Here is a 13,628-nt window from a genome sequence, read left to right as displayed (position 1 = left end):
AGGTAGACCAGATGTAGGAAACTGGAGCCCAGAGAGAAGTGACTAATCCAAGGTCATACAGCTTGTAACTCACTTCTGAGATTGGAATCAAGGCTTCTGATTCCAAGGCCTCTCTGGGAATCCTGGCTCCAAGGAATAGTGATACCTGACATTCACTGAATGTTACTTCCATACTGTTCTAAGCAGATGACATGTACTATCTCATCACTCTTCCAAGCAACCCTTTGAGGTAGGGTCTCCTATGATCTTCCAGTTCATACATTAAAAAATTTAGGATAAAAGAGGTTAAATAACTTGCCCAACATGACAGAGTGAATTACTGGGGGAGCCAGGATAGAAACGGAGGCAGTCAGAGGCCAAAGCCTTCACTCACAGGTGGAACCTCCTCCAGTAGGGCTTATTCCAAATCTGGCCTATGAATCACCACTCTCTGATATTTTTTGCTTCCCTAGGAAATATGGACCCAAACTTTTCTGGCAGGAAGAGGGCCGTGTAGTAACCACTTGCCTTCTTCCTGCTCAGAGCCATGCCTCCAATTCCTTGGTGAATATTTGCTTCAAGCTGCACAATGAGCCTTCTTATCTCAGTCAATGGGCTTGATGCAAGGCAAGCGGATCTTGCAAAGAGGTATGTGGAGGGGATGCCGGGGTGGGGGTAAAGATCCTAATGGATTTCTTAGGCTAATGGCCTGGGATGGGCCCTGGAAGGTTCCCAGACCCCAAATGATTTGCAAAAGGCAGAAGAAGAAGGTGGGGCAGATTGGCCGGCCTGGACCTTGGGTACATATTTGTCCCTAACCATGACTCACTTCCTTCTGGAACAGGGCCTCAGGTGAAATGTTTGTCTGCTCCACCTCCCTTAGTGCCTTATAGCTCCCCTCCCAGTGGAGCAGGTGTCTGAGAGTACGGTGCAGCCTCGCCCTTCAGTCCACCCTACAGAGTCCACGGCATGGCAGCCCAGGCGGCTGGTGTATCTAGGCAGCGGGCTGCTGCTCAAGGTCTTGGCTCCAACCAAAAGGCTTTGAAATACTTGGGCCAGGATTTCAAGACCCTGAGGCAACAGTGCTTGGACTCAGGGGTCCTATTTAAGGACCCCGAGTTCCCGGCATGTCCATCAGCTTTGGGCTACAAGGATCTTGGACCAGGCTCTCCGCAAACTCAAGGCATCATCTGGAAGCGGCCCACGGTAAGGAAGCGGGCTTGCTGTTGAGTGACATACAGGGTGGAGGGGCCTTACATCTGATCAGGAGGAACTGAGGGAGAAGTTGAGGCTGTGGATCCTAAGTGTCTGGATCTCACATTTCAGACCCCTCCACCACCACCTTTTTTTTTTTTTTTTTTTTTTTTGAGACAGAGTCTTGCTTTGTCGCCCAGGCTGGAGTGCAATGGCACGATCTCAGCTCACCACAACCTCCACCTCTTGGGTTCAAGTGATTCTCCTGCTTCAGCCACCCGAGTAGCTGGGATTACAGGCATGTGCCACCATGTCTGGCTAATTTTGTATTTTTAGTAGAGACGAGGTTTCTCTATGTCGGTCAGGCTGGTCTCAAACTCCCAACCTCAAGTGATCCACCCACCTTGGCCTCCCAAAGTGCTGGGATAGCAGGTGTGAGCCACTGCGCCTGGACCCCCCCACCGTCTTTTGAACTCTTTTTTTTTTTTTTTTGAGACAGAGTCTCACTCTGTCACCCAGACTGGAGGGCAGTGGTGCGATCACAGCCCACTGCAGCCTCAACCTTCCTGGGCTTAGGTGATTTTCCTGCCTCAACTTCCCAAGTAGCTGGGATTACAGGCATGTGCCACCACACCCGGCTAATGTTTATATATTTTTGTAGAGACAGGATTGTGCTGTGTTGCCCAGGGTGGTCTTGAACTCCTGGGCTTAAGCCATTTGCCCACCTTAGCCTCCCAAAGTGTTAGGATTACAGATGTGAGCCACCATAGCCAGCCTGAACTCTTGTTCAGAGGCAGTGAGGTATAGAGAGAAGAGCATGGATGAGCTTTGGAACTAGGTAAGTTAGATATGAATCCTAGCCCTGCCTGTGTTGTCTTGGGCAGGTAAACTCTGTGAGCTTTAGTTTTCTCATCTGTAAAATGGCATTTACTGGCACCTTATTTTTCAGGGTTGGTATGAGAATTGGAGATAAATCTCAGGGCATAGTGCCCAGAACATAATAGACGCAGAATACATAGTTGTTATTAATGCATATGGTCCCTGGACCAGTGCACAATGGAGCAACTCAGTGCTGGATACAGTTAGCCCGCTGGTAAATTGTGACAACATCATTGCTGAAAGGTGCATGGTTGCTCAAGGTCATGAATTGACATTCCATCAGGGCTGGTGAGTGGAGAGGTGGGAGCTGGGGCTCTGGGGATGCGGATGGAAGGCAGGGGCTCCTAAATGTAGTTACTGATACTACCCAAAGCTCAAGGGCAAGGGGTGGAGAACGGTCCTCCCAAAACCTCGGCCCATGACCTATCACTATGTGACCCTTGTCAAGTGATTTAACCTCAGGGTTGAGAACCGCCCCCATACAGATTGAGAATTGAGCTCATCTATACAAGTGCTCTGTTCAACAGAGCTCATAGCAATGTCTCAGGAGCGGGACTATGAAACGACCTGGGCACCTTTTGTCTTCTAAGCCATGATAGGGAAATCAAGTCAGGGTTCCTATTTTCTTGGCAGTGGTTGAAACAGGAAGATAAAGGGAGAGCACTTCTTCTAAAATGGTCAAAATCACTATTTAACTCCAGCTACCTCTACCCTTTTTGCTTTGATCCTGTTGATTTTGTGCAACAGTTTTCATCTCTGAGAATAACTCCTTGGCCATGCTGCCCTCCCACACACCGTGGTTCATCTTCCCATTCTCCTCTGAAATCTATAATTGAGGTTACCTGGTATGTTGATAAAATCCAGATTGGGAGTTATGGTTTTATATTCTAATTTCAAGACGGCCACATTTCATTTCAACGGACAGTTTTTTTGGGCTTCTTTTTTGTGCCAGGCATGGGCTCTGCACTGATTGGGAAGGTGGTCAGGGAGAAACTGAGGAGTGAGCTGTGGTCTCAGCTCTGATGGAAAGTGTGGGGAGACACAGGTGTGAATAAAGGACTGATGCCCAAGGCAGAATGAAGTAAGAACTCTACAGAGGCATAAATGATGGGCCATGGGAACCTGGGTTGTCACCACTGGGTGGTGAAAAGCCTTAGGGAGGGGTACTATTGCAGATCCCAAGGGTCTTGGGGTAGGGGAAGAAGGGGGAGAAAAATTTCCTTTAGAGACCAAAGTCAGGTTTCAGTTAACCTTTGCTTAATTTTTCTCCTTTCTTTGAAATCCTTAGAGACTTTACCTCCTTAACCACATAGCCTATTCTTCCCCAAACCGTGTCTTCACCTGTTCTCATAGTCTGTGGAAATGCGGTAATTGTAGACTGGATGTGCTGATTTGTGGCTGTCAATGGAGGAAGTAAAATTCAGAGCATCAGGCAGTGGAACCTGAGTAATGTGGAAGGTGCAATTGAAGGGCTCCTATCTGGAGTATTCAAGTGTGTGTTGAGTAAATAAATGTGTGTCAAAATTTAACCTCTCCATCCCTAATCATCAGTGAAAAATGATCACACAGCTGCTTTTGGGCAGGCTCATGCTCATATACCACAAGGTTACATTAGAGAATGCAGACTTATCCTCTAAGATCTTACAAGTTATTGAATAGACTCCTGAATCAGTAAAGATTCTGATCCTGTCTCTATGAGGAACATACACTGAACGCTGAGAAAATTAGCCTGTTCCTAAATGGTTCATTATTATTTTTTCCTCCCAAGAGGCCTTTCAGGGGTTTGCAAACAGATTGGGGTATCCAGAAATGTGGTGCATTATAAGTTTACTTGTTGCATTTACTTATTTATTTTTAAATTGTGGTATGATACACATAACATACAATTTACCATCTTAACCACTTCTAAATGCACAGTTCAGTGGCATTAAGTACATTCCCATTGCTATGCAACCATCACCACCCTCCATCACCAGTATTTTTTTTTATCTTGCAAAACAGAAACTAAATACACATTTAAAAACTTCCCATTCATTCTTCCCCCAATTTCTTTCCTTTTCTTTTTTCTTTTTTTTTTTTTTTGAGATGGAGTTTCTCTGTTGCCAAGGCTGGAGTGCAGTGGCGCAATCTCGGCTCACTTGCAACCTCTGCCTCCCGAGTTCAAGCGATTCTCCTGCCTCAGCCTCCCAAGTAGCTGGAATTACAGGCGCCCGCCACTATGCCTGGCTTATTTTTTGTATTTTTAGTAGAGATGGAGTGTTGCCATGTTGGCCAGGATGGTCTGGAACTCCTGACCTGAAGTGATCTGCCCACCTTGGCCTCCCAAAGTGCTGGGATTACAGGTGTGAGCCTTTGCGCCTAGCCATTCCCCTAGTTTCTGACAACCACTGTTCTACTTTCTGTCTCTTTGAATTTGACTGTGCTGGGTACCTCATATAAGTGGAATTATACAGTATTTATCTTTTTGTGACTGGCATAACTCACTTAGCATAATATCCTCAAGATTCATCCATGCTGTGGCATATGTCAGAATTTCCTTCCTTTGAAGGTTGAATAGTATTCTGTAGTGTATATAGACCACAATTTGTTTATTCACTCATCCATTTTTGGTCTTGGGTTGCTTCCACCTTTTGGTTATTGTGAATCATGCTGCTACAAACATGGGTATACAAACTTCTCTTTGAGACCCTGCTTCCAGTTCTTTTTGTTATATACCCAAAAGATATGACCTGTGGCTGGATCATATGGTAGTTCTATGTTCAAGTTTTTGAGGAACCGCTGTACTATTTTATATAGTGGTTGTGCCATTTTGCATTCCCACAGCAGTGCACAGGGTTCTGATTTCTCCACATCCTTGCCAGTGTTTGTTATTTTCTTTCTTTCTTTTTTCTTTCTTTCTTTTTTCTTTCTTTCTTTCTTTCTTTCTTTCTTTCTTTCTTTCTTTCTTTCTTTCTTTCTTTCTTTCTTTCTTTCCTTCTTTCTTTCTTTCTTTCTTTCCTTTTCCCTTCCCTTCCCTTCCCTTCCCTTCCCTTCCCTTCCCTTCCCTTCCCTTCCCTTCCCTTCCCTTCCCTTCCCTTCCCTTCCCTTCCCGGTGGAGTTTCACTCTTATCACCCAGGCCAGAGTGCAATGGCGCAATCTTGGCTCACTGCAACCTCTGCCCCTCAGGTTCCAGTGATTCTCCTGCCTCAGCCTCCTGAGTAGCTGGGATTACAGGCACTCGTCACCATGCCCAGCGAATTTTAAATTTTTAGTAGAGACAGGGTTTTGCCATGTTGGCCAGGCTGGTCTTGAACTCCTGACCTCAGGTGATCTGCCCCCGTTGGCCTCCCAAAGTGCTAGGATTATAGGCGTGAGCCACTGCGCCAGTCATTTTCTGTTTTTTGATAGTAGCCATCCTAATGGGTGTGAGGTAATATCTTATTGTGGTTTTGATTTGTGTTTCCCCAAAGATCAGTGATGGTGAGCATCTTTTCATGTGCTTATTGACCATTTATAGATTATCTTTGGAGAAATGTCTAACCAAGTCCTTTGCCTTTTTTTTTTTTTTTTTTTTTTTTTTTTTTTAAAGGCAGAGTCTCACTCTGTTGCCCAGGCTGGACTGCAGTGGCGCGATCTCAGCTCACTGCAACCTCTACCTGCCGGATTCAAGTGATTCTCATGTCCCAGCCTCCCAAGTAGCTGGGACCACAGACTCCCACCACAACATTTGTCTAATTTTTTTTGTATTTTTAGTAGAGATTGGGTTTTGCCATGTTGGCCAGGTTGGTTTCAAACTCCTGGTCTCAAGTGATCCATCTGCCTCGGCCTCCCAAAGTGTTGGGATTACAGGTGTGAGCTACTGCGCCCAGCCCCTTTGCCTATTTTTAATTGTGCCATTTGCTTTTTTGTTTCATTGCTGCTTTTGAGGGTGATTTTGTACTTCTTCAGTGTTGGGGGCTTTAAGTCAGTTGACTAAATGTGACTCCTATGATCCTGGTTCCCACACAGACGTTAACTTCTACCGGCCTTTGGGGGAAAGGAGATGAGATGTGCTGAACGTATATGTACACATGTTTTTGTCCTTTCAATAATAAAATAAAGCTTGATACTTAGATGTTTTCTGAAATCATACCATTTGACATCTTGTCACTGCTGGGTGTTTCTGCCTGTTCATAAGCAACTGGGCAAAGATTTGCTTGGGCTCTTGTCCCAAGGGTTTCAGGACAAGTTTGCCCAGAGGAAAGGCTCAAGGTCAAGCATGGGTTCTCAGGATGAGCTTTTGGTTATTCACAATCCTGAGACTATTTAGGGTTGGGCAAGAACAATCCTATCACAAACAGCATGGTTGGCTATGCGAGATCAGGGGGTGTTCTTAGCAGGCAGATTTTTGCCTCCTTATTTTCTGACTTCCCCTCTGTGCTTGGTCAATGCCCAGCCCAGGTCCTGTGGTTTGAGGAATGCCCAGCATGAGCAGGCCCTGGTGCAGCGCAGTCAATGATATTCTTCCCTGAAGTGTCCACTTTTTGGCAATTAAGTGGTTTATTGATCTTAAGGAGAAATACAGCAAGACAGCAATGAAGTGATGTCAGCTGCATAGTAAGGACCCAGTTCAAGAGAAATGTCAAGGGGATGAATTGTTGGGAGGTTAGGATAAGGATGAGGGTGAGAGGTCTCAGCTTGGAGCGACTCTTTCTTCAGCTGCTATGTCTTAGATTAGTGAATCTGGAGTTTTCAGTTTAGCCATGATTTATTGCGTGCTGGTTGTGTTCAGATGCTGGAGAGGAGGCTTTGTGGAGCTTTGGCTCCTCAGGGAGAGACATATGGACAGCTGGCAGGCTGCAGAGTGGTTAAGAGCATGAGCTCGTGCGTCAGGTAGATCAGGTTTCTGGTCCCCTCTGTGCCATTTGCTAGCTGAGGAACCATGGAGAAGTTACTAACCACCCCAAGACTCAGTTTCCTCATCCATAAAATAGGGATAATAATATTACCCACCCACTGTTTTTTGGGAGGCTTGAATGAGGAAATCTAGCTATTATTATAAGACAGAATATCCAGAGGGTGAAATAAGTAGAAATATGAACAAAATGCATGGGAGTTCATGGGAAGAAGCAGTTAAATTTGACAGTGAAATTGGGGCAGGTTAATTACTGGAGACATTTGAGTTGGGATTGTTGGAAGAGAATCGGGAGAGAGACTGAAGAGAAGGCGCAGGTGTGGGCAGAGGCACTGGGTTGTGGCAGTGCATCGGGAGCAAGTGTATTCAGAGGAAGGTGGGAGTCTGTCGTGATGGGAGGAGAGTCGTAATCACTCACTGTGGGAAACTGACAGACAAAGCTGGAAACATCCAGTGGGGCCAGATCACAGAGGGATGGAAGTTCTGGGTCAAGCAATGTGGCTCTCCTTGAAGGTGATGATGATGAAGATGGCAGCATCTCTGGGGGTTCTAAAAACCAGGGCTCCTAAAGTGCAAACCAAAGCTATCAGACATGGGTAACGCTCTAGGAGAGCAGTGTGGCCAAGTAGTCAGCATCACTGAGACAGTGTGGATTTCAGTCACTTACTGCCTTGGATTCTTAACTGATACCTGTATTTCCTTAGGCCTGGTCATCAGAGGCTGATCCTAGGTTAGAGTAATTTGTATTTATGGAGTGTTTTGAAATCTTCACTTGAGTAATAGAAAACAGTATTACTAAAAAGACACGGTTGTTATTAGGAAAGATTAAAAAAGGGTTCCAAGTGTGGGTAGGTGTGAGGCTGCCTCTTTACAGAATTCTGCCTCTTTAAAACCTCTCTGACTGCCAATTACTTTGTATCTCTGATCTGTGCTTCAACAGCAACTTAGGAATGGAGAGAAGACTTGGGGTAAGTTCTTTGGGCATCATAGTGAGATGCAATCTCCTTGCAAAGCTGGGAATTTTCTTTTTCTTTTTTGAGACAGAATTTCACTCTGTCACCCAGGCTGGAGTGCGGTGGCGCAATCGTGGCTCACTGCAACCTCTGCCTCCTGGTTTCAAACAATTCTTATGCCTCAACCTCCTGAGTAGCTGGGATTACAGGTGCACACCACCATGCCCAGCTAGTTTTTGCATTTTTATTTGTAGAGACGGGATTTCACCATGTTGACTGGGCTGGTCTCAAACTCCTGATATCAAGTGATCAGCTCACCTTGACCTCCCAAAGTGCTGAGATTACAGGCATGAGCCACCATGCCCAGCCCAAAGCTGGGGACTTTCTGTGGTCCCTGAAAGATTCATGCAACATATTAGTCATGACATTTCTTGGTGTGTGTGTATGTGTTTTTCTGGAGTGGGGACATTTTTGAATTATACTGAGTACCACATAGTAAAATGGACATTCCATCTACCTACAAATCACTTAGCACCATTCTGTATATTTCACTTTCAGTTGTCTGTAGCCTTTGCCAATCACTCTGTCTTCCAACCCAAACTCAACATTTTAATAGAACTTGGGAAGCTTATTAGATATGAATCTAATGAAATTCTATCTCATGAGCACTGTGACACAAGTAATTGAAGATACAGTTCAGGGAGTTATTTTGGAAGCATCAGCATCTTCTGCGGTTAATAGTTGAAGCCATGGGGTTGAATGATGTCACCGAGCAAAAATACTTAGGGGTGTTACTGCTGTATGAAATGGGATAATCTCAGAGGGTTCAGGACCAAGAGCCAGGGGTTCCTTGGTACTTAGGGGCAAGCACAGTGGAGGAACGCATGAAAGAGACTGAGAAGAAATGCTCAGAGAGGTGAGGAGAAAATCAAGTGTGAGTAAGGGTATGGAAGTCAAGGGAGCAGAACTTTCAGAGAGGAATAGCCAATGGTACCAAATCCAAAGAGAGGTTAGTTATTGGTGACATGGGTGAGAGGAGTTTCATGAAGCTATGGATGTAGAAGTCAGATTTCAGGAGACTGACAGATGAATGGAGAATGAAGAACAGGAACCTATTTATCTATTTATTTTTTGAGACAGAGTCTCACTCTGTTGCCCAGGCTAAAGTACAGTAGTGCAATCTTGGCTCACTGCAACCTCTGCCTTCCAGGTTCAAGTGATTCTCTTGCTTCAGCCTCCTGAGTAGCTGGGACTACAGGCGCCCACCACCACGCCTGGCTAATTTTTGTGTTTTTAGTAGAGACAGGGTTTTGCCCTGTTGGCCAGGCTGGTCTGGAACCCCTGACCTCAGGTGATCCACCTGCTTTGGCCTCTCAAAGTGTTGGGATTACAGACATGAGCCACCACGCCCAGCCAAGAACCTATTTTAAGAGAGTTTTTAAGAAAAGAGATTCTTCCAAACCTCTATAGAGTGTGCTGTCTTTTCTTCCCTCTTGACAATACAGCCTTTTCCTTCTTTTGTTTTTAAAACAACATTAAAATTAAAAATTGTTTTCTCTTTCTTTTTACTTATTACTCTTTCAGATCTCTCTGCATTTTATTTGCCAAAAAATGACTGCCTGGAGACTGGGAGCTCTTGAGCACCCAGGGTGAACATTTGCAGCTACACACTTTTAGAACACCCAGATTGGCTGGTGCCACCTTTCTCTTTAAGTTGCTACCAGAGATTGCAAAAGACTGAAAGCGAATGAATAAATGAAAAACTAAAGGTCCATCACTAGAGAACTTTTATTTACAAATAAATAAATAGAAACAAAATAAACAAGCTAAATAACGTGTGATACTTTTAATGAAGTTACAAAACTCTCTATGTCCTAAGAAAAGACGCAAGTACAAGACATATGTGACAAAAATGTGTGTATGTATATAGATGTGCTTTTATATCAGAAGACAGTTTCTGGAGGGACACTTAAGAAACGTTACCAGTGCGGACTCTGAGGTGGAAGGGATTGTGTGTTTTACACCATTATTTACTGTTGGGGATTTTCTCATGTTCATGTACTAATTTTTCAATGAAAAACAGGTAAATAAATTTTTGTTGTTGTTGTTGTTGTTTTTGAGACGGAGTTTCACTCTTGTTGCCCAGGCTGGAGTGCAATGGTGTGATCTTGGCTTACTGCAACCTCCGCCTCCTGGATTCTCCTGCTTCAGCCTCCTGAGTAGCTGGGATTATAGGGGCGCATCACCACGCCTGGCTAATTTTTGTATTTTTAGTAGAGACGGGGTTTCACCATGTTGTCTAGGATGGTCTCGAAATCCTGATGTCAGGTGATCCGCCCGCCTCAGCCTCCCAAAGTGCTGGGGTTACAGGCATAAGCCACTGCACCCGGCATAAATTTTTTTAATACTTGAAAAAAAAAAAAGTCAGCCCACAGGAACTGTTTCTGCCATTTCAGCAGGAGCTGTCACCTTATAGAGGCTATGGGGCTGCCACCTGGAAGGCTCCACCTCCCACAACAGAATCCCAGAATCCCTGTTGCCAGCTCCATCCAGACCCCAAGCGTCTGCCCTCAGCCCACCCTCCTGCTTCCCGGTCCTTTTTGATCTGCCCTTTCTTCACCTCTATGAAGTAAGAACGAAATGATTCTCTCTCTCTGTGGCCAGACAGTCTTTGATGTAGTGCAGCCCAGGATGCCTCTGATTAAATGTAGGCTGACTTCCGTTTTGTCCGTTGAGGTCCTGTCCTTTTCCCCTTGTAGTTTGCCTGGTGAACAGGTAGACCCATCTCTTCTTTAGGAACCAGTACGTAGACTGCTCCTGCATCCTACCTTTCTAACGGACAGGCATCATCTCCCACCCACTAAATCTCGCAGCCATCATCCTTGTTGGGCCCTTCTCATTTTTCTCTCTTTGTGTTTTTTCTCCTTTTGTGGATATAGCCTACATTCTATTATTATGCACTAGCCTTTTTTCTCTGACTTTTTCATAATGTCAGTCTTGGTTTCCTATATACACCACAAGCACCTTGAGGCCAAGAACTATGTGGTTTATTTCTTTTCTTTCTGCATTTCACCATGTTTCCCTCTTTCCCCTGCCTGCCATGGTTCAAAGGGTACTGGATACAAAATGGGCACTCAAAAAATCCTTGCTGGGTAAACAAAGAAAGGATGACTAAAGCATGTGTCATTGTGCCCCAACAGAGCACCAGGGCCATGAGACTGCTTGTAGGCAGATGCCAGTTGAGATAGGTGAGTGGAGGAAGTGCAGGTCAGGTGTGTGAATGTATCAGAGACGAGTTCTCTTCTCAGGATACATGGTACTTCTGACACCTCAGTGTGTCCATCAGCACATGGAGTCATTATCATTTAGTCAAGACTTTAACGAGTGCCCACAGGGTGCACAGCAGTGTGCTAAATATTCTTCTAATCTTCTCTTTATGTAAATAGGGGTGTTTTCTGAATAGGTGATATCATTTTTCATCACATATTATCTCAGCCTTTGCCTACCTCCGTGTTCCTCACCACCTTTTCACACCCACACACTCACACCACACATATAGTATTAAAACACTAGTCCTATCCGGGTGCTGTGGCTCATGCCTGTAATCCCAGCACTTTGCGAAGTCGAGGCAGATGGATCACTTGAAGTCAGGAGTTCGAGACCAGCCTGCCTATAATGGTGAAATCCCGTCTCTACTAAAAATACAAAAAAACAAAAAACAAAAAACAAACAAACAAAAAAACATTAGCCAGGTGTGGTGGCACATGCCTGTAATCCCAGCTATGTGGTAGGCTGAGGCAGGAGAATCACTTGAATCTGGGAGGCGGAGGTTGCAGTGAGCCGAGATCATGCCACTGCACTCCAGCCTGTGCAACAATGTGAGATACTGTCTCAAAAAAAAAAAATAAAATAATAAGAATAAAAAAAAAAAATGAAAACACTAGTTCTGGCAGGGGCTCTGGACTCCAGCTCCTGCTCTGTTCATCCCCGGCTGTGTGACTGTGGGCAGGGCTCGTCTCCTTTCTGGGCTTCAGAGTCCTCAGCAATAAAACAATGTGATGGGCAGTAGACGATCTCCTGGTTTTCCTCCTGCTCTGCACTCTGGGACTCTGATGTTCCTTTCCCCAGGCTGCCACCGTCACTGAGCACCTTGTGACTTGTGTTTTGTTCCAAATTGCTTTCAGGAGTTGTGTCCCAGCCCTCAGTTTATCATTGGTGGAGCCACGCGCACAGACATTTGTCAGGGCGGTCTAGGTGAGTAATCGGGGAGAGTCTTATTTGTTCTGGGAGAGGGTGGGTGTGTATGTGTCATGAGTAAACATCAGATGAAGCTGTGAGACTTCACTGAGTGAATTAGGTACCTGATGTGTCTGTCTGGGTTTGTGCTTTTTGAGACTACATCCTTCACTGTGGGTCCAAATGCTGGAACTACCTCTTGGCTCCCCCTAATGAGAGATTTTGCCAGCTCATTTAACCACTTTAATGCTGGAGCAAGGAGCCAGGATTACAGGCGTAGAGTACATATCTGTGCTATACCGTGTTTTTGTTGTAGTTTCCTTTAAGTAGGCATAATTTGTCCTATGGAATGACGGGCTGTCATAATAAGTGCTTTTATAATTAGTAGGAAAACAAGAATCTTATTTTTCTAGCCAGGCATTCTTTCATAGGCCTGGGATCCTGTAATCAAAAGCCTTCATTTCTGACCTTATCATGCTCCTTTTAAATTGGGGGCAGTTGAGTTTAAGACATAATTTCATTTCGTTTTGTAAGTTCTAGCCTCCATTGTCAGAAACCGAGGCTCTCCTTGGTAGCAGACGAGCTTTATTGATCTCATAAGCCCTCCTGATACCAAGGCCTCACAGATGGGAGTTTCTGTGTTGAATTGGACAATCCTTACATTTTATGGACAACATGGCTCTGAACTGAATTTGAGGGGCTTCCAAACCACCATCCAGTGACAGCTGCAAAATACAGAACTGGAAATGAAGGCGGAAAAGAAACAAATGCTGCTCACTGAAAATCGGCAACACAAACAGAAACCTCAGCATCACATGGATCCCATAACCACCCCCCCTTTATTTTTTTCAGGAGGTTTTCTCTTTTTCTTATTCTTATTGTCACCAGGAAAGCCCTTTCTCTTCAACCTGCTGGAAATGTTCATGATTTTGAAAATCACAAGGCGTTTTATTTTAAATGCTTCCAATGTTCTCTCCTTTAATGAATATAGCAAATACACCTTAGAAAGAGCTCACAGAGCGTGACATCAAGCAGCGGGAATGATTCGGGGTGCCACATGCGAGCGCGTGCCCGGTTCCCTGAAAACCACAGCCTCCATTTCCCGAGCTTTTGTGTGAGGGCTCACAGAGGGGTAGCGTTCTGACCTTTTCTTGTTCTGGGTTAGTGTGGTGCCTTTTTACTTCCAGCTCCATGTTTAACCTAATTATGCCTGTGTCTCAGGGACACACAACTTCGAGTGCGCCCCAAACAGCTCCTTGTTGGAGATGTGTTAACTGTGGGAAAGGTATTTAATAAGTACCTTTTCCTTGATGGGCTTGGATGGATTTTTCTTTGAATAGGTTTAAGCAAGGAGAAGTGAGGGTTTCCAAAAAGCGGCCTGAGCGTTACCATGGTGAGTGCGTGCTGCCAATGGAGACGGAGGCTGTTAGCACAGGAAATGAACCCAACCAGCTCTCCGAATCCAGCTCACATCAGAACAAATGGGGCAGCCTCTGTGGTGGCTGCCCCGGGG

At 45.1% G+C, this 13,628-nt stretch overlaps 1 protein-coding gene across 1 annotated transcript in view; it reads left to right on the top strand.

Moving 5' to 3' along the window:
• The first annotated feature begins 893 nt into the window (after positions 1-893).
• The window catches only part of LOC105478189 (calpain 8), a 74,911-nt gene continuing 62,176 nt past the window's right edge, over positions 894-13,628 (top strand). Inside the window, exons 1-2 of the mRNA XM_011735284.2 lie at positions 894-1,185; positions 12,064-12,133. Of these exons, the coding sequence (XP_011733586.2) occupies positions 949-1,185; positions 12,064-12,133 (307 nt within the window). The 5' untranslated portion in view covers positions 894-948. The remainder of the gene's footprint in view (positions 1,186-12,063; positions 12,134-13,628) is intronic.

The sequence above is a fragment of the Macaca nemestrina genome, chromosome 1, assembly GCF_043159975.1.
Source record: "Macaca nemestrina isolate mMacNem1 chromosome 1, mMacNem.hap1, whole genome shotgun sequence".
NCBI lineage: Eukaryota > Metazoa > Chordata > Mammalia > Primates > Cercopithecidae > Macaca > Macaca nemestrina.
This window is presented reverse-complemented; position numbering and strand designations above follow the sequence as displayed.